This window comes from Mauremys mutica, chromosome 3, assembly GCF_020497125.1.
Source record: "Mauremys mutica isolate MM-2020 ecotype Southern chromosome 3, ASM2049712v1, whole genome shotgun sequence".
Classification (NCBI taxonomy): Eukaryota; Metazoa; Chordata; order Testudines; family Geoemydidae; genus Mauremys; species Mauremys mutica.
The window spans coordinates 11,529,936-11,552,626 of NC_059074.1; the positions used below are offsets into that span (position 1 = coordinate 11,529,936).

At 45.2% G+C, this 22,691-nt stretch overlaps 1 protein-coding gene across 2 annotated transcripts in view; it reads left to right on the forward strand.

Annotated features, from left to right (window-relative positions):
* BLK (BLK proto-oncogene, Src family tyrosine kinase) overlaps positions 1-22,691 on the forward strand; it is a 70,479-nt gene that overhangs the window by 18,925 nt on the left and 28,863 nt on the right. For both annotated transcript variants that reach the window (XM_045010221.1, XM_045010222.1), the window contains exons 2-6: positions 10,317-10,434; positions 12,289-12,337; positions 19,504-19,597; positions 20,909-21,007; positions 22,580-22,683. In XM_045010221.1, the coding sequence (XP_044866156.1) occupies positions 10,318-10,434; positions 12,289-12,337; positions 19,504-19,597; positions 20,909-21,007; positions 22,580-22,683 (463 nt within the window). In that variant the 5' untranslated portion in view covers position 10,317. The remainder of the gene's footprint in view (positions 1-10,316; positions 10,435-12,288; positions 12,338-19,503; positions 19,598-20,908; positions 21,008-22,579; positions 22,684-22,691) is intronic.

Below are 22,691 nucleotides of genomic sequence, written 5' to 3' on the forward strand. Positions count from 1 at the left end.
ACAATTGGGACAGGAATAATACAATTGAATCCTAGGGTCTGGTTGCACAATGCACTGGTGAGTGTGTGTTACAGGTCCCCTCTGGGCCAATCCATGAGGATATATGTTGGTGCAGCCCCCAGAGACAAAGTTTGGCTCTTTAGCTCAAACCGCTTACGCTTTTAGCCCCATTTCGGTCCCCAGGGTGTCGGGCCAGAGGGAGGCTGTCCCAGTTGCTTTGCGCTGCTTTGGAAGCTCCAAGCAGCTGGAGTGGATTCGTGAATCTAGCACACAGAAATCAGAGATGGAGAAGACCTATTTGGTTGACCTTCCTGTCCACCTTCATGGTTCTGTTGGAGGCTGAGCTTGCTCACATTGAAGTCAATGTCAAAAACTTCAGTGACCTGAATTCAGTGGGAGCAGTAGAGTGTTTGTTCCTCTACAGCAGTGGTTTTCAACCTTTTTTCATTTGTAGCCCTTAAAAAATTTTGAACGGAGGTGCACATCCCTTGGGAAATCTTAGACAATCTGCAGACCTCCAGGGGTCTGCAGACCACAGATTGAAAACCACTGTTCTATGGTAATGACAACCTTACACGGACCTCAGACACATAGTATGTGTCTCCAGTTTCCATAGAATATTAGAATATCAGGGTTGGAAGGGATCTCAGGAGATCATCTAGTCCAACCCCCTGCTCAAAGCAGGACCAACACCAACTAAATCATCCCAGCCAGAGTTTTGTCAAGCTGAGCCTTAAAAACCTCTAAGGAGGGAGATTCCACCCCTCCCTAGGTAACCCATTCCAGTGTTTCACCACTCTCCTAAGAAAATAGTGTTTCCTAATATCCAGCCTAGACCTCCCCCACTGCAACTTGAGATCATTGCTCCTTCTTCTGTCATCTGCCACCACTGAGAACAGTCGAGCTCCATCCTCTTTGGAACCTCCCCTTCAGGTAGTTGAAGGCTGCTATCAAATCCCCCCTCGCTCTTCTCTTCTGCAGACTAAGAAACCCCAGTTCCCTCAGCCGCTGCTCATAAGTCATGTGCCCCAGCCCCCTAATCATTTTCATTGCCCTCTGCTGGACTCTCCAATTTGTCCACATCCCTTCTGTAGTGGGGGACCAAAACTGGATGTAATACTCCAGGTGTGGCCTCACCAGTGCTGAGTAGAGGGGAATAATCACTTCCCTCGATCTGCTGGCAGTGCTCCTACTAATACAGCCCAATATGCCATTGGCCTTCTTGGCAAAAAGGGCACACTGCTGACTCAGTTTCCAGTCTCATTTTAAAGAGATCCAGGGGCGGCTCTAGGCATTTTGCCACCCCAAGCATGGCAGGCAGGCTGCCTTTGGCGGCATGCCTGCGGAGGGTCCGCTGGTCCCATGGCTTCGGCGGACTTCCCGCCTGAGATCTGCTGAAGCCACGGGACCAGCGGACCCTCTGCAGGCATGCTGCCGAAGGCAGCCTGCCTGCCGCCCTCGCAGCGACCGGCAGAGCGCCTCCAGTGGCTTGCCGCCTCAAGCACGCGCTTGGCATGCTGGTGCCTGGAGCCGCCCCTGAAGACATCATATGATTCACATGATTTAGCCACTTCCTTTCAACTTCCCACTTGATGTTCTTGTACCAAAACACCAGCCTTACTGAAAATCACGTGCTGACAAACAAGAAGGTGCAAAAGTCAATGCAGACAGTCTCACAAGCAACGGTCAGTGGGGTGAATGGGTGTTACAGGAGCATGCCACGAAGGGTGGGCAGATCAGCATGTTCCTGGTTGAGTGGTGGAGCAGCCCAAGACTGACCCATTATAAATAGATCTGTTTTTTTGCACAAAACTTTTTTGGGGCAAAAAATGCAGCTTTCTCAACACCGAAACATATTGTGAATTGGTGTCAGTTTTGCCAAATCGTTTCAGTCCAAAAAAAAACTAACGAAATTTTCAGAAAGTCAAAACATTTTGATTTTTCTGTTTGAAACAAGATTTCTTTTAAAAAATTCCTTTCGTTTTATTTTTAAACGATCAAAAATGTTTTAAATGCTCAGAACTGATACAAAATTTGAACTGTTTTGTTTGACCCAAAACTTTTTTTAAATTTTTGATTTACCGAAAATTTCCTTTTTATTTTTTGAAATTGCCAGTGAGCTGAAAAATCCATTGTTTGCTTAGCTCTCCTTGTGAGAAGATTAGGTTTCTTTAGTGTGGGAGTCATTGCCTGGATCTGAAGTCCAAGGCCAGCTCCATATTATAATAATGGACATCCAGAAACGCAACAAGGTGAACCCCATAGTCCTGATTCAGTTGAATCAATGGGAGCTTTGCCTGAATAAAAATTGAGTAAGAACAAGAGTGGGGTTTTCAAAAGGGTCTAAGCAGAGTTAGGTTCTAGTTCTCATTGATGGTTAGTGAAAGTTGGGTACCAAAGTCCCTTGCACTTTGGAAACTCTCACCCTTAAAGATTTGGTCCCCAGATGGTTTGCGGGCTTTAACTAGGTATAAAAGTGCTTTGTTTTCATTCTTGTCCTCATCAAGCTTGCTGTGCGATACATGTATCTACAATGAAGGTTGGATCGGTGCGGCTTCATTGACCTTTATTTACCCTGTCTCCCCTCTGATGTTTTTCTAAAAGAACGGCTCTAGGAAATATTTTAGGGAAGTTTTGCGGCGTGTGTTATACTGGAAGCCAGACCAGCTGATCAGAATGATTCCTCTTAGCCATGGAATCTAGAATCGATGTGATCCGGCCCTGAGTATTTAGCCACCACATTAGCCATATCAGTGTAGACACCATTTTACATCAGCGCAGCAAGATCAGTGCATGCAGCTCACCTCAGGGTAAGGTAAACCGGTGTCAATCATGTCTACACCTATGGGGCTTTGCGCTGGTGCCTGAATGCCCAGCAGCAATGAGGCTTAAATGTCTGTCAGCTGGAAGAGGTATTTGAGGGCTAACTTAAACAGTCTTTTGTGTCTCTAAAAGTAAACGGAGGCTTTGCTGTGCGCAGAATTACACTGTGTTGAGCTTCACAAGATGTGCCTGTCCTTCTGACCTCACTCTACCGACATGTGCTGTAAAATGGGTCTCAAAAGCTGCAGGGTGGATGATACTTTTTGCAGCAAGAATGGCGCAGATGTTTCACTTCAGCTGGGCTGGGAATGAGGTGGGATTCAAGGCTGAAAATCTGCACTGGTCAATGCACCAAGAGGTATATGGTCTTGCAAAGGACCGCCATCCTTTTGGGTGTGTCTACGCGGCGATTAAAAAACCTGCGGGAGCAAGTCTCAGAGCTCGGCTCAGCTGACTTGGACTCAGGCGGCAGGGCTATAAAATAACAGTGTAGCTGTTAGGGCTAGGCTGGAGCCTGGGCTTTGAGCCCCAGGAACCTGAGTCAGCTACCCCAGCCAGCTGCCATGGGTCTCTTATTGCAGAGTAGACATACCCTTTCTTGCTCTGTGAAGCACATGCCATATTTTGGGGGTGCTGTACAAATAATCAGTGTGTCTGTAGCCTTTGTGTTTTTTCTGACATACAGTATGAGCCTGATCCTTGGGGTGTATTAAAATCTGCGTTAAAATTGTAGGTTGTCACTTTAAATTTCAGGGGGTTTTGGCTGAGGGCGGGGGTCTAAGAGGAAGTGTGTTATCTGCGTCCCACCTAGTAGCACTAGTCAGCCAGCAGAGAGACAGCCTAGTGTAAGGCCGGGTGAGTTGCGCCTCTCTGTTTTGGGGAATAACCTGCTTTTTCTCTCTGTTTTGGGGGTTTTGCGTGTTCTGAATTCTAAAAAAATAAAGTCACGCTACATTGCAACCTTCCAGGAAGAATATTTATGTTTCTGTCTAACAGCTCTGTGTGTATGCCATGAGCGTAACAATCCCAAGCACTGCTGATTGCCCTCAACTCCCATGGACCCAAGTGGGTAGAGCGGGTTGAAATATCTGTTATTTTCCCTGTGAGCAATTTCAAACGAAATGTTTTGGCTCAAAACTCTCTGATGCCAAATTTTGATTCTTTTGCAAAAAGCTTCCAAACTAAACGAAACTTTTCATTTCAGATTGCAATTTGTGATTCATTTTTGGTTCCAAACACCAAAAGCAGTTTGATTTCCAAAAATGTATTTTTTACTGTTTTTTCACTTATTTACTTTCTGGAATGGGGTGGGGTATGGGGGAAATAAGCCAAAAAGGGAAAGAAAGTAGGGAAAGACATTTTTTTGATATTATGGTGGTGGCAGAGTAACATTTGCAGTTAATTAATTAACTGATAACTCAAGCGGTTAACGCAAAACAAATTAGCTAGATTAAAAAAGTGTTGCAATTAATTAATTGGCTGATTGGATATTAATCAATTAACCAATCAATTGTATTACCACAAATCAATTAATTAACAGTTTAATGAATTGCTTAGTCGCTTAATTGTGACTATTTTTATTCTAGTTCATTTGTTTTGCGTTAACCGCTTGAGTTATCAGTTAAGTAATTAACTGCAATTAATTGATTAACTGCACTGTTAAACAATAATGGAATACCAATTTAAATTTATTATAAATATTTTTGGATGTTCTTCTACATTTTCAAATATATTGATTTCAATTACAACCCAGAATACAAAGTGCACAGTGCTCACTTTATATTACAACAGTGCAATGTGAACACCGGTTCTCACTTTCAGGTGACATTATAAATAAGAAGAAGGCAGCATTATCTCCTGCAAATGTAAACAAACTTGTTTGTCTTAGCGATTGGCCAAAGAAGAAGTAGGACTGAGTGGACTTGTAGGCTCTAAGTTTTACATTCTTTTGTTTTTTGAGTGCAGTTGTGTAAAAAAATCTACATTTGTAAGTTGCACTTTCATGATAAACAGATTGAACTACAGTACTTGTATGAGGTGAATTGAAAAATACTATTTCTTCTGTTTATCTTTTTTACAGTGCAAATATTTGTAATACAAAATAATAATATAAAGTGAGCACTGTACACTTTGTATTCTGTATTGTAATTGAAATCAATATATTTGAAAATGTAGAAGAACATCCAAAAATATTGATAATACATTTCAGTTGGTATTCTCTTATTAACAGTGTGATTAAAACTGCAATTAATCATTATTTTTTTAATCTCATGATTAAAGTATGGGAATGTGGGTCTCCCCTGCCATTTCTCTCATTTTTTTAAAAAAAAATCCAGCTTTTTCAGGTGGGAAAAGGTAAATAAAGAGGGCTGTCGATTAATCGCAGTTAACTCATGCCATTAGCTCAAAACAAATTAATTCAATTCAAAATATTAATTGCAATTAATTGCAGTTTTAATCGCACTGTTAATAATAGAATATCAATTTAAATGTGTTATAAATATTTTGGCTGTTTTTATACAGCCCTAATAAATAAATCAGAATATTCCCTCCACACACACTTTATCTCATCTTTTTACCTCCTTCCTCTCTTTTTCAGAGGAAAATAAAGGGGGTGTGGGGGGGGTAAAAAAATTGAGAGGGGAGCATTTTCCAGCTGTTTTGATACAAAACTTCTCAAACCTCTCGTCAAATGTTTTTTTCCCCAAAATTAAAAAACTCAATTTTGTCAAAAACAATTTTTTGTTAAAACAAAATTTCAGCTCTATTGCTTGACCAAAACACTTATTTTTGTCGGGAAAAAAAAAAAAACAAAGACATTTTGACCATCTTTGGAGGCTCAGCACCTCACAGGAGGCCTGGCAGACTCTCTCTTATCTATCTATCTGAGGGTTTTGCACAACAGCTTTCTGCATGTAGGACTGGCATATCCGCAAATCAAGGGTATAAATAGAGTGTTTCCAGAATGTATGAATCAGGTCAGAAAGGGGCTAATGTATATTGTAAATGCCTGCAGCTCTGGTCTTCTTACGTCTCTTAAAAAAATAGGGCGGGATGATGAGCGGGGGAAATTATTCGCAATTATTTCACAAATTCCAATTCCCATCTAGGCAGAGCCACATTTGTTGACTTTTTCTGTGTAGTTTTGCGAGAACCATTTCTAAATGTGAAACCTTTGTACGCCATCAGACTAACCAGGCGCCGCCATCTCTGTTTATCCTGGGGTGCTCTTTGCAGGTCCTCTGTGTTGTTAAGACCCATAAACTTTCCGTCTCCGAGTAGCGTTCAGTGCAGCCATTTCTGTTTGGGGAGGAACTTATATTTGTGCAAATGCACATGGTTGTCTGCAATTCCACTTACTCTTGTCTGGATATCCTCCATGTTGAGTGGAAGGATGGTCTAGTGGTTAGGGCACTAAGCGAGGACATGGAGACCTGGGTTTAATTCTGTCCTTTGCCACCGTCTTTGTGTGTGATGTTGGACGAGTCACTTAGTCTTTCTGTGTCTCAGTTCCCCATCTGTACAATGGGGATAATAACATTTGCTGTACCTCACAAAGGTGTGTTGAGGAGAAATACAATAAAAGATAGTGAGGTGCTCAGATGCCACAGGGGTGGAGACCATAGCTAGATACACACTTAGAATGAGGCTGACGGTAGCTAGACAATGCAGAAGGAAAGTGAATGGTTTTAAGTAGGGTCACCAGATAACAACTGTGAAAAAAACGGGACAGGGGGTGAGGGGTAATAGGCGCCTATATAAGAAAAAGTCCCCAAAAACGGGACTGTCCCTTTAAAAAACGGACATCTGGTCACCCTAGTTTTAAGCCAAGCAGCTTGTCTATGATCCAATCAAGGATCAGCAGCAATGCCTCAGTGGCTTACTGGACCAGTGACATGACTTGAAGAGCAAATTCTGAATATCAAATACTCAAATGACCACATGTGGCAAGAAGCTCAACACACAGGCTGAAATATAGTTGCACAAAGTGTTCAAGAACTTCAGATAATGAGCAAATTCATTAGAGTCCAGATCTGTTCATGAACAATTCACAAGTGGAAAGAATGGGGCAAGTTCAATAAATAGATCACATTTGCTCCTAATAATCACCTAGCTCTGCTAAGCAGGGTCAGGCCCTGTCAATACTTGGATGAGAGGCTGCCAAGGAAAGCCCAAGCTGCTGAAGGAAGTGGAGTAGGTGTCTGAGTAAGTGAGGCTTTCTCTTCTGAGTCAGTGGTGTTAGGGGGCTTTGTACTGCCACATAGATCATCCAAAGCCTCAGGTCCTGACTACCTGAGTGCACTGAAAAATTCCAAGTCACGTTTTGCAAGAGCAGGGCATCTTGCCAAAGGGGGGAAGCTGGAAGCTCTGCCCCATCAGGCAAATTCTGTCTTTTACATTTGGTGTACCTGAAACTCCCCTCTTGCTGGAAGCCTGTATGCTGTGGCCTCCCCTTCCTGCTCTCAGTTGCCACCAGATTCCACCCCAGAGATGGCTGCCTATCAGTGGTGTAGTGATTTCTATATATACACAGCTAGACTGTGCCACTCTAGTACAAGTTGGGGTGAGCCATTCCTCACAGCAGGCCCTGTGAAGTCAATGGGAATTCGGTGCCGCCAGCTCTCGCGAGTTCATTGCAAGTAACGCCAATGGTGCCATTCTCTGGGAGTGATGGGAGAAGCTCCCACCCTCTCAGGCATTTCAGCTCCGGCCGAGGGAATCCCCCTCTGATTGGCTGCCTTCGGCTTACCCGCCTCCTGGGGGAAAGCAGCCAATCACGGATGCAGCAGGAGGTGGGCAGAACTCTCCCCACTCCCCATGGGAGCCTGATGGGCTTTTTGGTAGGGGTGGGGGATTAGCCGGCACCATTCCCATGGGGCAGACAGGGAAGGGAAGCCAAATTAGCCTAGCAGCACAGGGTGGCTCTGCTCCCAAATTTTCTCCTGTGGTGAATGGGTCAGTCTGCTCTCTGCTCCTCTCCCCCCATCCCTTCAACACCAGACCTGAGAACGGGGGTAGGGGGATTTGGTGCAGCAGCTCCCCCAGGCCTGGGGGACTGGGGTGAAGAACCCCTGAAGCAGGGATGTGCTGAGGAGCAAGGGGCAGCGGTGGGCAGTATTGATGTGGGGCTGGGGGTGCATAATTACAGCTGGGATGGGCAGATGTGGGGTTGGTGGGCACAGAGGTCATTAGACTTTTGGAGGTGAGGGGAAGCTGGTAGCGTGGCAGTCAGCATGTTAGGTAAATCTGTGTGATTTGCTCTCAGCTGGGTCCTGCCACCAGAGCTCCTGGAGCAGGGCCCAAATCATCCATTTCAGGAGAATGGGCAGCATGGTATGTCTCACAGGTGCTGGGTGGTGAGGGGAGCTCAAAGAGAGACAGGAGATGGCTTTTTGATACACATGATGTTTGAGTCGGTCTAGTGATTTTTCGGGGTCTGGCACATGCCATTTGAACTTTGGAAGTTGGCAATACCGGGGTGATTCATGGATAGGGTGACCGGATGTCCCAATTTTATAGGGACAGTCCTGATTTTTGGGTCTTTTTCTTATATAGGCTCCTGTTACCCCCCACCCCCGTCCCGATTTTTCACACTTGCTGTCTGGTCACCCTATTCATGGAAAATGTGCTGCTCAACTGGAGTCAGGGTATCAGAATCTGTCCTAAAACTGGTGGAGCCCTTTGGGAAGCATGTGTATAAAAAGGACTGCCTAGGTCACCTTCTGATATCCTTACTCACGGAGAGCATAACTTACTCTTCACGTGTCTCAGCATCTGACCCCAGAAGTACAAGTCAATGACCATCATGTAACTAGAAACCCTGCCCGCTGTCTGTGCACCCTGGATTTCCATAGGTTATTGAGCTCCTTTTCCAATGTCACACGGAGGAGCTTTCCTCTTCTTGTTAATCAGATGACTTGTCTCTTTTACCCTCTTCCTGTTGTTTCCATTGAAGAGCTGAGTAGCAGTTGCCAATGGGGAAATCAAAATCGGCTTGTAATTTACAGATGTTTTACCCTGCTTAGTGTAACCCACTGGGGAGTGTGCGTTCCAGGTCCCCCTCTGTGCCAATCCACAGAGGCTAGGAGAAGTTATAGCTTCCAGCTAGGGAGCTTTATCTCAAGGGGCATCTCATGCTATTAGCTGGTCAATCTCCGGTGTGTCATCCAAGAGGTCGGTCATCACATCAGCACCATATGTGGGTATAATGCTCCACAATGGAAACGGAGATGGATTCCCTGAGCGAAAGATCTTACAACCTAGGAGCCTGGTGCTGTCACGCTGAGTGCGTGGGACTTGACAAGCTGCCCTGAGTTACAGGCAGCAGTAGCTGCCCTGCCATTGAAGCAGACTCTCAGAGCCAGAGTTCATTTCCTGGCTTGTCCCCCTGGATCCAGGGTAAGGATTCAGTCTGCTACTGATTTAGACAAGGAGCAGAATACTTCCTCTTCCATGCAGGCTCAGCAAGGGGGGAACAAGCAAAGTCAGGGCAGCCCCCGTTTCCCACTCCTGCCCGCCCACGCCTATCGGAGGGGGAGCAGCAGTGCTATGGAAGCTATTCTCCCACCCCTGGCAGGGTGCATAGCCCGTGCAGGGTTGTAAAGGCATCTACGCTCCCTTATTCTCCTGCCTAGGCCTGTAGAGCAAAAGATGATTTTGCATTAAACTAAAAAATTAGAGCCAGTCAAAAAATGCCCATTATTGCCGGCTTTCTCCCTCCTTCCTCCCCCCCCCCAAAATATATATATAGGGAAGGGGAGGTGTTTAAAAACCTGTCACTGACAAACCTTTGGGGTATCTGAAAACTGAAAAGTGAAACAATTTATTTCTCAGTAGAAACATTTGGGTTTCCTAAACCTGATTTCTTTTCCCCCGTCATTGGCAAAGCAGAACATTTCGACCGAAGCAAAGAAGTAGGTGGTGGTCAGAAAGCCATTTTTGGACAAAGATGTTTTGACACAAACATTTCAACCATCTCTATTCAAAACTCGGACCCAGCGTTCCCATATACGCTCGGGGCATTGGAAAGCCAGGATGGTCCCGGGGTTAGCCTCAGAGATGCACGCCCAGTGCCCTGCTCTGCCACAGACTTAGAATCATAGATTATTAGGGACCTCAGGAGATCATCTAGTCCAACCCCCTGCTCAAAGCAGGACCAATCCCCAGCTAAATCCCCAATGGCCCCCTCAAGGATTGAACTCACAGCTCTGGCTTTAGCAGGCCAATGTGCAAACCACTGAGACTTCTTGTGTGACCTTAGACAAGTCACTCATCTGTCAGATGCAGAGAACAGTGCTTCTGACGCCGGCAGGCCTGTTGTGAGGCACTCAGGTATTACAATAATGGGGGGCTTTTAAGTACCTCTCACTCCCCCCTACCGTTTGTCGTTACCTTAGTTTGGGACCTGCTTACACCACCCTTGCTTGTACCGAATAGCACCTGACTCCGTGAGTCACCCCCCGTCACGTGTTCATTTGTGTTCTCTCTCACAGGATGGGACTGTATGGGAGCAAACGCCGCCAGTCCACGCCACAAAAGCAGTGTGAGGCTGCGAATAGGCAAAAACCTCAGCTATTCTCCAGGAAGAAACCGCCTCCACCCCCGCCCCCAGTAAGTAAGCAGCTTGTGACTTCCTTTCTCTGTCCTGTGGCAGCGTAGCCGCGGCGGCACAGGTGGTTCTGAAATCCGTAGGGCAGCACTTGTGTTTGCCAGCGGTAACTTGAGGCCTTTAGTTCCCTTCAACTCGGGCCACCTTCTCTGTAAAGGTGAGGGGGGATGGTCCAGTGGCTAGAGTGCTGCACTGGGCCTCGGGGGACTTTGATGCTATTTGTGGCTGAGCCTCAGACTTCCTTAGGTTTGATAAGTCGCTGCCACTACTCTGTGCCTCAGATCCTATCTGTAAAATGGGGTTAATGCTCCCCTCCCTCACAGGGGGTGTGAAGATAAAACGTCTTCAGGACTGTGACGTGCTCAGAGGCCCTGGAAGCATCTACCTGGGTAGATTCTGTAGACCAGTGGTCATTACTCGGTCAGTCGAGATTGACTGGTCGATCCCAGAGAATCTCCCAGTCGATCGCGATCTCCGGCAGTGCAGCGGGTCTGCCCCCACACCTCCCATTGGCCACAGATCCCCATTCCCAGCCAATGGGAGCTGCGGGGGCGGTGCCTGCAGAGAGGGGCAGCACGCAGAGCAACGTGCCCCCCGCTTCCCCCTCCAGGGGCTGCAGGGCCATGCTGCCCCCTTCCGGGAGCGGCGTGGGGTCGGGGCAGGCAGGGAGCCTGCCTTAGCCTCACTGCGCTGTTGACTGGGAGCCACCCAAGGTAAGTTCTGCCTGGTGGGAGGCCGACCCCCCAGCCCTGAGCCTCCTCCCAGAGCCTGCACCCTGTGCCCCCGCCTATACCCCAACCCCCTGTCCCAGCCCTGACCCCTCTCCCAGAGCCAGCACCCCGCATCCCCTCCTGCACCCCATCCCCCTGCTCCAGGCTCAGCCCAGAGCCCCCTCCCACACCGTGAACCCCTCAACCCCAGCCCCGAGCTCTCCCTCACTCCCTCCCTCCCGAACCCCACCCCTTACCCCAGCCCGGTGAAAGTGAGTGAGGGTGTGGGAGAGCAAGCGACGGAGAGAGGAGAGGATGGAGTGAGCAGGGCAGGGCCTCGGGGAAGGGGCAGCAGAGATCCTGCTTCCCCTTAAATTCAAAAAGTGATCTGGGGCATAAAAAGGTTGGAGACCACTGCTGTAGACATGAGAGAGGTTGAGACCAGATGGATGTCTGGCACAATCATTTGCTGACACTGTGCATGGTATCGAAGTGGAGAATGGACTGGATCTGGGAAGAATACAGCTAGCTAGGTGAATAAACACCCAGGCGTTGCTGTTTTCTGTTGTCTCGTGGAGAAAACCTGGAGAGATTGTAAATGGCATCATTTTACCGCATGGAAAACTGAGGTGCAGAAGGATTAAACCCCTAAAATTTGGGGATTAAATGTAGGCATCTAAAGTTAAATCTGTGTATTTAGGTGTAAATAATTAACCCTGATATTCCTGAGCAACCAACATTCCATGAGCCTGGAGACAATGATGGCAGATTCCTGGTTTTCTGCCTGAAGTAATACTGCTTTGTAAATTTCTTCAGGGGGTTCATTGATTGCATCGTGCATCATTTAACAGAGATCTTGCAACAATGAACTGCATTACATAGTATGGCAAGGTTTGAAATCTAGTTAACTCCACTATGATCATACAGATCAATTGAGAGGAGACCAGTGAGTTTTTAAGGACACGCGCAAGCAAGCTCTGAAATATGCTAACACCATGAAAATACATAAAGAGCCTGTTCCTAAGCACATTTAAAGCAATAGAAAAACTCCTATTGAATTCCATGACTTTAGGCCTTGAGTGACTTTTGTGCCACAAAGCAGGTCCTTCCCCTAGTAACAAATGGACTTCTTTTTTTCTCCCAAAGTTCAGACAACATGTTAGTACCTCGCCTCTAAACCAGCCATCACAGGAAGGTAAGATTTTTACATTTAACCACTTTACTGTTTCCTTCTCCTCCTCTGGGGTTTCTGCAAGACAATGTGTTGTGACTGGGTGAACCAGTTCTAATATCATCAATTCATTTGTGTGGGAGGTTTTTTTTACAGTTTTCATGCAGATCCACTATTAGCTCCTTATTAGTACATCTAGGTCGGGTCTACATCTAAAATTTAGGCTGTCTTAGCTGCGTGGCTCAGGGGTGTGAAAGTAGACAGTTGTTAGAAGGATTTGATGTAAATATTGGTAGTCATCAATTTCTCTCTCTGGTCAACAACCATAAGGGAAAAAATGTTCTCTGTTAATTGGCCAAGTGGAGCAAGGTCTACACACAGGGGATTGAACCAGGAACCTCCAAAACTAAAATTAGGAGCTGGTAGAACTTGATCTAAAGAGCTAATCTGCGTTATCACTGGCTATAACAGACTCATATCCTCTGTGGACAGAGCAGTGAGTAGGCGATGTAACGTACATTCAGTCGTGAGTTACACTCACACGCACACAAATTTCCCTAAATCAGTTTAGTTAAATTGATGCTGGCCCTTCTGAAACTGGTTGAAGAGTGCTGTATATTGAGTGCTTACATTTAATAAGGAATAAACTAAATCACCCTTAGGCGTTCTTCAACCAATGTTAGAGTGTCCACACAAAGGTGTTGCATTGATAGAATTAAACTGGCACATGTTTTGTGGGTGAGCAAAGCCGGAGACTCAGAAGAGCTGTGTTCATTTCTTGGCTCTACTCCAGACTTTCTGGGTAACCCCAAGCAGCCATTTCATGTCTCTGTGCCTCAGTTTCTCATCTGAAAAATGGGCTAACAATTCTTCTTTTATGCCATCCTTTGCCTGTCCTGTCTATGTAGATCGTAAACTCTTAATGCAGAGGACTGTGTCTGATTCTTATTATTTAATGTTCCGACTGTGGTAGCACCTAGCAGTCCTGTACAAACATAGCAAGAAAAAATTCCTGGCCTGGAAAGCTCACAACGTACAGTGCCTAGCACATTGGGGCCCCAATTTAGGTTGGGGAGGGTCTCATCAGTGCTAATAGTCTACTGTCCCAGGATGTTTTTTGTCAATTTAAAGGGAAAATGTTACAATTAATATTAAGGATTATGGTGCTGTTATATCAGAATCTGTTCCATGACAAGGTTGCCTGCAAAAGCAGAGGACTGGAGTGGATGGCCCAGGAGGTCCCTCACAGTTCTATGTCCTATGAGCTCTGGACCAACCACTGTTACATATTGATTAAGTAACAATTATTCAGAAACTGAGGGTTATGCTATTTTTATTTCCCGTTTGTGCAAAAATTTTAGCCAATAAAAATAATGCAAAAATGCAGGACTATCCATAGAAACCCATACAAATAAGCATCAAATTCTTCCTACCCTAATTGCTATTAACAAAAGAACCTCAAGGTATGGAACTAAGCGTCTGCCCAGACAAGGAGCCAGACATTTAAATGATTAAATTAAAGTTTATTAAAATCTCTTAAACTGGGCTGGTTGAAAATTGGATTTTCCATCCCCGTGGGAAATTCCGATATTTTGCTATATGGTTTTGGATGAAAAGTCGAAATGTCAAAACTTTTCCCAGATCAGAACATTGCTAAAAATATCAATTCAGAAATGTTGAAATGTTTTGTTTCAGGCTGGTTCAACTTTAATTGGTATTCCCAAGAACTCCTGTGGAGCCTCATGGGAGCTGTAATTTGACTGCCTCGGGAGTCTGAGTGTTTTCCCGTGGAAAGATTTTGCAGAAATTGCATTTTCCAGAATGGAAAAAGCAACGTTTTGACAGAAAATTCCCAACCAGCTTTATTCTCAAGTCTTCAAAATCAGTCTGGAAATCTCAAATGCGGGCTTTTGAGGGGATTTGTCATCTCCTGTTTCCAGTCTAGCCAGAAACACAATGAGAGCAGCTTCCCTCAGAATTGGAGCTTTCACTTCTGCTTCCGGCCAGAAGGCAGAAGTACAAAGGTGCTCAGTGAAAATGAAAAATACTTCAACGATATATTACAGGAACTTTTTCCATTCCATCTCAAAACACACACACACACGCGCACACACACACACAACCAAAAAGGCTCGGTTTGGGGTTGGGATCAGTTCTAGTTTTGGGGGAAGGTTCAAAGAAACAAGGTGGTGAGGTTCTTATTTTTTCCAGTCTGAGGAAGGATTTTCAAAAGTGCTCTTTTGCTACAACACAGTTTTATGAACAGTTTTGGAATCATTAGTTTATTCCGTTAAGACAAGACAATTAATGTGAATTGACTGAGGAAACTCAAAATCTAGGCAGTTCAGCTATCAAAAAAGCCTAAGAAATAAAAGACCTGAGATGTGTTTTCTTCAGTATTTCCAACCCCACACATTCAAAACCCATGATTGAAGGCACAAAAAAATCATGAGAATTGCTTTAAAAATCACAAGGTGTTTTTGTTGTTGTTGAAAGAATAAATATTGGGTTCTTTTTCTTTACCTTCTGGCTTGTGAAACTTTAGGGTGAACTTGTTTCACATTTTCAATCTCTTCTCTGCAACTATGGTTGCTACAAACTGACTTTTTTTTTAAATGAAAGCTGAGACTCTTAGGTAGTCACTTGACTCCAGAGGCTGGAGCTTTAAGAAAAATACCAAAAGTCAATAGGATCCAGATAAACTCACAAGAATTGGCAGCACTGTATGATATCTATTTCAATTAGACCTAGGCTCTATAGTTAGGGATTTTTAAAAATACAAACCTATCTTCTTGGTGAGTCTTTGCTCATTTCATGCCACCTGGGTTAAGTCCCCAGTGGTGACCATGAGGATTTGAAAGTTGTCATTCCTGAAAAGGCCTACATCTTCCCTGAGCTCTTAAGGGTGGGGATTGTCTTTTTGTTCTGTTTGTACAGCACCTAGCACAATGGAGTCTTGGTCCTGCATTTGGTAGAGGGAAGATATGGTGGTTTTGTAAAGGTGTTTGGTAAAGGGAATTCCCTCTTCCTCTCTCTTGCTATCCACATCACAGCCTGGATTTTCAGAGAACACCAATGGTTTTTGAGTGCCTTCATTTTGGGGTCACCAACCTGGGGCCTGGTTTTTCACAGAGCAGGTGCTGAGCGCTTTCTGAAAATCACGCTTTCCCCCCCCACACACACACATCATTAGTCACTTTTCAAAATATTTGTCCTAATGCTTGTCCCACCAGACACATGGACTAAAGCATGGAATGGAGAGGAGTCCTGCCACTGGAAATTTTGGAAATACTGAAAAAATGAAAAGTGAAAATTTTTGACCAATGTCTGAAAAACTTCCAACCTAAAACTAAAACATTTGTGACCAAAAATGTTCAGTTTTCTGGAAAAAACAAAACAAAAACAAACCTGCAATACAAACAAAAACCCCACCCACAAATTTTGACACTTCCCATGAAAATTTTCACCCAAATTTGCACAGAAAAAAAGTTTTGATGGAAAATGTTTGAGCAGCCTGAGCCTGAGATGCCCCTGGCATTACGTTACACCCAGTGGTAGCAGCAATGGAAGCTGTTGCATAAACAGGCCTCTGGGTGTTTTTATGAAAGTGTTGTCTAAACTGCGCTGAGCCGCTTACGGCCATGTCTTAAGCCATCAGCTCTAAAGAACTGGGCCATTCCTAGCTGACTTGGGAGCACAGGACCAGAGAAAGCACAGATGGTTTGGTGTGCACACACTAGCACGGCCATCCCACGTTCTGAACTGTGGCTATTTTGCCCCCACCTCCTCCTAGCACTATCGTAAACCATTTCGGGCACAACGCCCTCTGAGGAACTATCCCACAGGACCCAGCTCTCTGAAGCAGTGGATTCTGGGACATCTGTAACCTCCACCAGTGCATGATGGGACAGCAGTGGGAGAACTGCTTGAACTAATAGGCCCTAAACCTGTGCAGACTGTGCTGGTGTTGAAAGCAAGGCTCACCCAAGCAGTCACTGGGCTGTAATTAAAGTATGTGGGTTGTTGGTTTTATACTACAGCAGCACCTAGTGGCCCCTTCCGAGGTCAGGGCTTCACGGTGCAAGGTGCTGTACAGAAGAGCTCGTAAAGTGCTATTATCCTTATTTGACAGTGGGGGAAATCCACTAGTTAGTCAGCAAGGTCTGTTCTGGTGCCTGGTCTGAAACAGCCAGTGTGGGGTAAGTCCCACTGTCATCAGTACTCTTGTGACTAAAACCAGGACTGGGAGTAAGGAGGTGTGGGTTCTGTTTGTACCATACCCTACTTATGTGGCCTTGGGGTAAGTCATTTAGGGTGTATCTCCACCACAAAGAAAGACCTGTGGTGCTGAGTCAGGGTTCGGGCTCAGGCTGTGGAGCGAAAATAGCAGCGCAGATATTCTGGGCTCTGAAACCTGGCAAAGGGGGAGGGTCTCAGAGGCCAGGCTCCAGCCCGAGCTGGAACATCTACACCGCTGTTTTGAGCATCACCGCCCAAACCCCATGAGCCCAAGTCAATTGACCCAAGCTCCGAGACGCGGCGCCATGAGTCTTTTATTGCAGTGAACATGTACCCATAGGGCCTAATCCAAAGGCCATTGCAGTCAGTGGAGAAACTGCCATTGACCAGGGTGGATAAAAATTGATGATATTTAAAAAAAAAATCCAAACATTTGGATTTTTTTTTATTTAAATTGGATTTTGTTGATTTTATTATTTAAATTACAAGAACATTCTTAAATGTTTCTTTTCTGTTTATAATGAAATCTGAATTTAATACAAACTATGTTAAGGCCTAAACTTATCATAATCTCTTAAAACACAAGGTGGGTGAGGTAATATCTTTTATTGAACGAACTTCTGTGGTGAAAGATTTTGAGCTTATATCGAAGAAGAGCTCTGTGTAAGCTCAAAAACTTGTCTTTCTCACCAACAGAAAGTGGTCCTGTAAAAGATATTACCTCACCCAGCTTGTGTCTCTAATATCCTGGGACTGAGGCAGCTACAACAACACTGCAAACATAATCTCTTAAAACATTTAAATAAAAAATAATATGCTGGTTTGTGTGTTGAATTAAATTCTACCATCCTAATTCAGCTTGACATAAAACATGAGCAAAAAGTTAATTAGCTAGTAAATAAGCAATATGTCATAGACCATTTTCTGACATAATAAAAATGTACAATTAATATGAGTCTGAAAATATAATATAATATAATATATAATTGCTTAAAAATATATATTGTTATAGTGTACTCTCCTAGATCGCAAAAAGATGTAGCAAATCTAGTGTAAAGGCACTATTTCGTTGTAAATCAACATGTTTTAATGATGATATCAGTCAATGACAATTCACCTTTCTTTAGAAAACATTGAGCATTTGATCTCTCTTCTCCTCCCAGTCTCATTACCACTAAAATAGGGATAAATATTAACTGCCTCAACGGGATGATGTGGGAGGTTAGCACATTAACCTGTGTGATGTGCTCTGAAAGCCTCAGATGGAAAGCGCTACAGTAATGCAAAACGTTATTATGTTTCCAAGTTTTCTCTCTCACTGGAGCTGCTCCTACCTCAAATCAGGAAGGCTCAGACTGACACACTTGAATCTGCCCCGCTGACCTTCAAGTTCCTCTCTACAAGCTGGAGGAGGCTTTGGTTTCCAGAGCCTCACAATTTCCCCCTTTGATCATGCGACATTGCCAATAAATCCAAAACCAATAGCCAGGCCCGGCACACACAAAACTCGTGTTGTTCTGGAGATGTATTATCTTTCAGTGAAAAGGGGTAGTCTCGGCTGCTTGCTGATGGCATTATTTGAAAAGGTCAAAGAGAGAATGTGACTTGACTGTCTGTCTTGAGACGTTCTATATATAGAATGTTTATCACCCCTGCTGCATTAATTAGGCTACGCGCACACAAAATCTTTCCACATCACGTGGGGTTTTTACTTAAGCTCCTAGTAGGGTTTGATTTGCCCCAGAATGTCAGGAGAGCAGAGGTCTTTTCTGCTTCAGTAGCCGTAACCACACAGAGCACGTGAATAGTTACATACTTGTTCAGAGAGATGCAGCCGGGCCGTAGGCACAGGTCATGGAAATGTAGCAGTGAAACAACATCACCAAGTATTTCAGTGACAAAGGGTCCACACTGGAGTAGATTATTATGTTAGTCATACTCTGACAGTGTCCACAGTGTGCTGGGTGTGGCCCCTTTAGAGTAAAATGCAGGGCCTGAGGCTACATTTCATGGCACCTCGTTTACACTGATGCAACACCGCTGGTGTAAAGTTGGTGTGTGTGGACAGAGAATCAGGCCCGGCGCCTCAGCCCTGAAGTGTTTACAATCGAAGGACCTGATCCAAAGCCGATGGAAATTGACAGCAGCAGCACCAGTACTCTGAATGGTCTTGAGTGGGGAAAGGCCAGCAAGGAGGAAGCAGTAGTTGAGGTATGAGAGGATGGGGGCCTGAAGGAGAAATTTAGCTGAGTCGACTGAGAGGACAGGCTGGGTCTCAGGCTCTGTCTACACTTCACTGTGCTCTGTAGAGTACAGACACTGCATGCCCCCCAGCACGGGTATAAATAGCAGTGTAGACACTGAGGCACTGCTTAGGTGAGTAAAGACACACTAGAACCTTAGGGTATTTACCCTACATGGCTCTCAACATGCCCAAACAATGCCTCCCCCATCTCCACTGCTATTTTTAAGGGTAGTGTCCCGTGTCCTTCCTGTGCAGGAGCCTTTCCCCGACGCAGGGAAAGGCTCAGTAGCGGGGGAAGGCTCTGGCAGGGGGGAGCTGCAGGAACCTTTCCTGTCTCCCTCCCCGCTGCCAGAGCCTTTCACTGCTGCATGTAGCGACATGCCACACTGTGGACGCAGCCTGCTTTTCACGGTGGCTACTCGTACCCTACACGCTGCTGCCAATGTAGACAAGGCCTCAGAGATGTTGTGTAGAAAGTAGCGACAAGATTTAAATGTGGCCTAGACGTGCCGGTCTAGAGAGATATTGAATTAAAAGGGAAGGCCCAGAATACGCACTTGAGAGGATGTTGATGTCGTCCACTATGACCAAGGGAAGAGGGAGGAGGTGGGGTTTGGGGTTCACTAAAATCCATGCACTGCATATTTAATTCCCCAATCAATGGCCGACCAGCTAAACCCAATAGTGTCACTTTCTCTTGCCGCAGGTGAGGACTTTGTGATTGTACTGTATGATTTCGCCTCCACGAGTGACCGCGACTTGGAGCTGACCAAGGGAGAGAAGCTTCAAATCCTATCTAGGTAAGGGATCCCCTCCTCAGCACTTGCCAGCCCCTGATGGAGAAGTCTTTACAAAATACCGTGGGGCTCCGGAGATCTGGGTTCAGTGCTTGGCTCTGCCAGGCCTACTCTGTGATCTTGAGAAGTCACTTGGTTCCCTATCTGTAGAACAGGGATGGTAACACATCTTTGGTCTATTGAGTTTGTATGGACAGCACCCAGCAATGTGGCTTTGCTGTGAGTTGATGCTCATAGGTGCTGAAGTAGTATAAATAATTACTTGTCGGCACGTAGGCTGATCTTTGCCTTAAAAAGGATGTGGGTTTGGTTTAGTTTATTTTAAAAACATTTGTGTGACCATAGTCCTGCTGAAAGAGAGACAGCCCTGAAACAGGCACCATGTGTTCATCCAGATGAGAATAACATTGCAGGCTTGCCTCACTTTGCCCTACCATGTGGCTTTCCACTCTCCTGCTCAGGGATTTGCAGTGAGAGAGCTGTTCATTAAGTGTTAGTCCGTAACCTCTCTGTGAGGCCCTCACAAATGGGGTTAGTGATGCTGGTGGATATTTCTGATTCAGACACCTGTCCCCTGGGCTGAGACCACTCAGCTGGTTACATGTGGGTTCCTGAATATCCAGCGGATGAGAACAGCTTTCAGTTACTACCCTGGTAGTGCTGTGGTTTCTGGAGGCACTCAGAGTGGTCCAAGCAGAGAGTTGCATCATGTGATAAAGGAAATAGCAGTGAGGAGCAGATGGGGAATTGAACACAATGCTCAGGTCTCTGTCTGGGAGCTTGGGACTGAAGGTGGGAAGTGAAAAACACCCACTTGTTCAGGGTTGAATAAGCCAGTGTCTTTAAAGGTTGCCTTTCTAGACTGCCTTCAAACTGGGGGTGGCCTATAGGAATGGGCGTCTGTGGGTCTGTCCACACTGGAGCTGGGAGGTGTAATTCCCAGCTTGGGTAGACATACCTGCACTAGTTCTGATCAAGCTAGTGTGCTAAAAATATCAGGGTGGCCCCACAGCAGCATGTACCTACGACCTCAGACCGGGTTGTACTTGGGCAGCTAGCCCAAGTCACCGCCAGTGCGGCTGCAGGCACACTGCTATCGTTAGCACGCTAGCTTGCTCACCCCCCAGCTGCAGTGTAGACACACCCCATGGTGCTACCTGTAGAGTACAGGGCTACCTACATGAGAGAGGGCTTCAGAATGTGCTTCCTACTTTGCAAGGTTCATGAAGCCTCCAAATCCATGAGTCGTCTTAGGCGGGATCCATGTCGAAGCTCCTTTGGGTGTTCATGCTTCTTGTCCTGTTTGGTTTGTAGAGATGGGGACTGGTGGCTGGCAAAGTCTCTCACCACTGGAAAGAAGGGTTATGTGCCCAGTAACTTCGTCGCACAAATGGATACCTTGGAAGTGGAAAAGTAAGTGCACAAGCTTATATGAAACATTAACGCTAATATCAACACTTTATATGTATAATAGCCCCTCCGAGGGCTCTTATAAATATAGGAGCAGGGAGGGCTGACAATGGGAATTGTTTCAACCGTCACCGAAATGCAGCCACAGCTGTGCTGGAAGGCGATAGCTGTTTTACAGCCCACAGTAACACTACACACTAATTTAGGAGAGGATGTGGAGTTTAAAATGCAGAGTGTTTTACGGGATTGGAATTGCCAAGGAGAAATTTGGCCAGAAGACTAATAAAAACACTGATACTGTTCCCTGTCTTTCTAATGGGAAGATTGAATTCCTAATATCTTCATCTCTTTTAAATACCAGTGAATTAAAGGGCTCAGAGAAGGTGCAAATGGAGTTTCTAGTGTGGGAGAAAGGTAAAAGGCAGCATTCAATTTCAATTTGGGAGGAATCCAGTCCCTTAACATATCTGCAAACAGTAATAGCTTAAAAGGGATACGCTCTGTAATATAATGCCATATGATTATATAGCAGCTTTGGTCCCACAGAATTCCAAAGGAGACGACAGTGGGTGCAGTTAAAAAAAAAAGGTCATTCCAGTTTAGGGTGACTGGATAGCAAGTGTGAAAAATTGGGATGGAGATGTAGGGGGCAATAGGCACCTATATAAGTCAGAGCCCCAAATATTGGGACTGTCCCTATGAAATTGGGACATCTGGTCACCCTACTCCAGTTTCAGAGATATTCCTGATTCCAGTGATATGCTATCTATTTGTAAAACAGGGACTACAAGTAGAACCAGCAACATCTCTAGAACTAAAATGAACTTTTAAAGTGTCTCCACTGAGGAAGAGCACTTGCATATACAGCCATCACTCCGCTCACCACTGAAAAACCTTTTCCTGGGGCAGAACATGACAGCTCTTTAACAGCCCAGCGCCATGTGACTTAGTAAGCTAGAGAAGTGAAGACGTATCCAGCTGAACCTGCAAATGAATCTATACAGGCTTATCCCTGGGATATACATTCACACTGATATTTGGACACAAAGTGAACAGAAGTCAGATCCTGATCTCTTGAAAATGTTATGTTAGGGGTCTCTTCCCAACCTAAAACCATCCTGAAATGTAGTCAGTCTTAGACAGAGGAACAGCCAACCTAGGACTGAAAGCAACTGCTTGGGTTGAGTCCACACACCTGCTATCACAGACAACCACCTCACCTAATCCTGTTCATCAACCTATCAGCTTCATCTTAAAACTAGTGAGGTTGTTCGCAGTCACTACTCCTAGAGGAAGGCTATTCCAGAATCTCACTCCTCTGATGGTTAGAGAGCTTCTTCTAATTTCCAGCCTGAATTTAATCATGCCCAGTTTATCCCCATTGTCCTTTCACTTAAATAGCTCTTCTCACTCCCCCAATGTATTTCTAAAGAGCAATCATGTCTCCTCATAGCCTTCATTTTGCTAGACTAAACACAACACTCAACATTTTAATGGCACAAAAATTGAACGGCTGGGTAGGATTTGCCTCTTCTTGGAGCTCTTTATCACTATTTCATGACTTTTCTCCCTCAGATGGTTTTTCAAAGCTCTCAGTAGAAAAGATGCCGAACGGTTGTTGATGGCTCCTGGCAACAAAGTCGGGTCTTTCCTTGTAAGAGAGAGTGAAACAAATAAAGGTAAGATT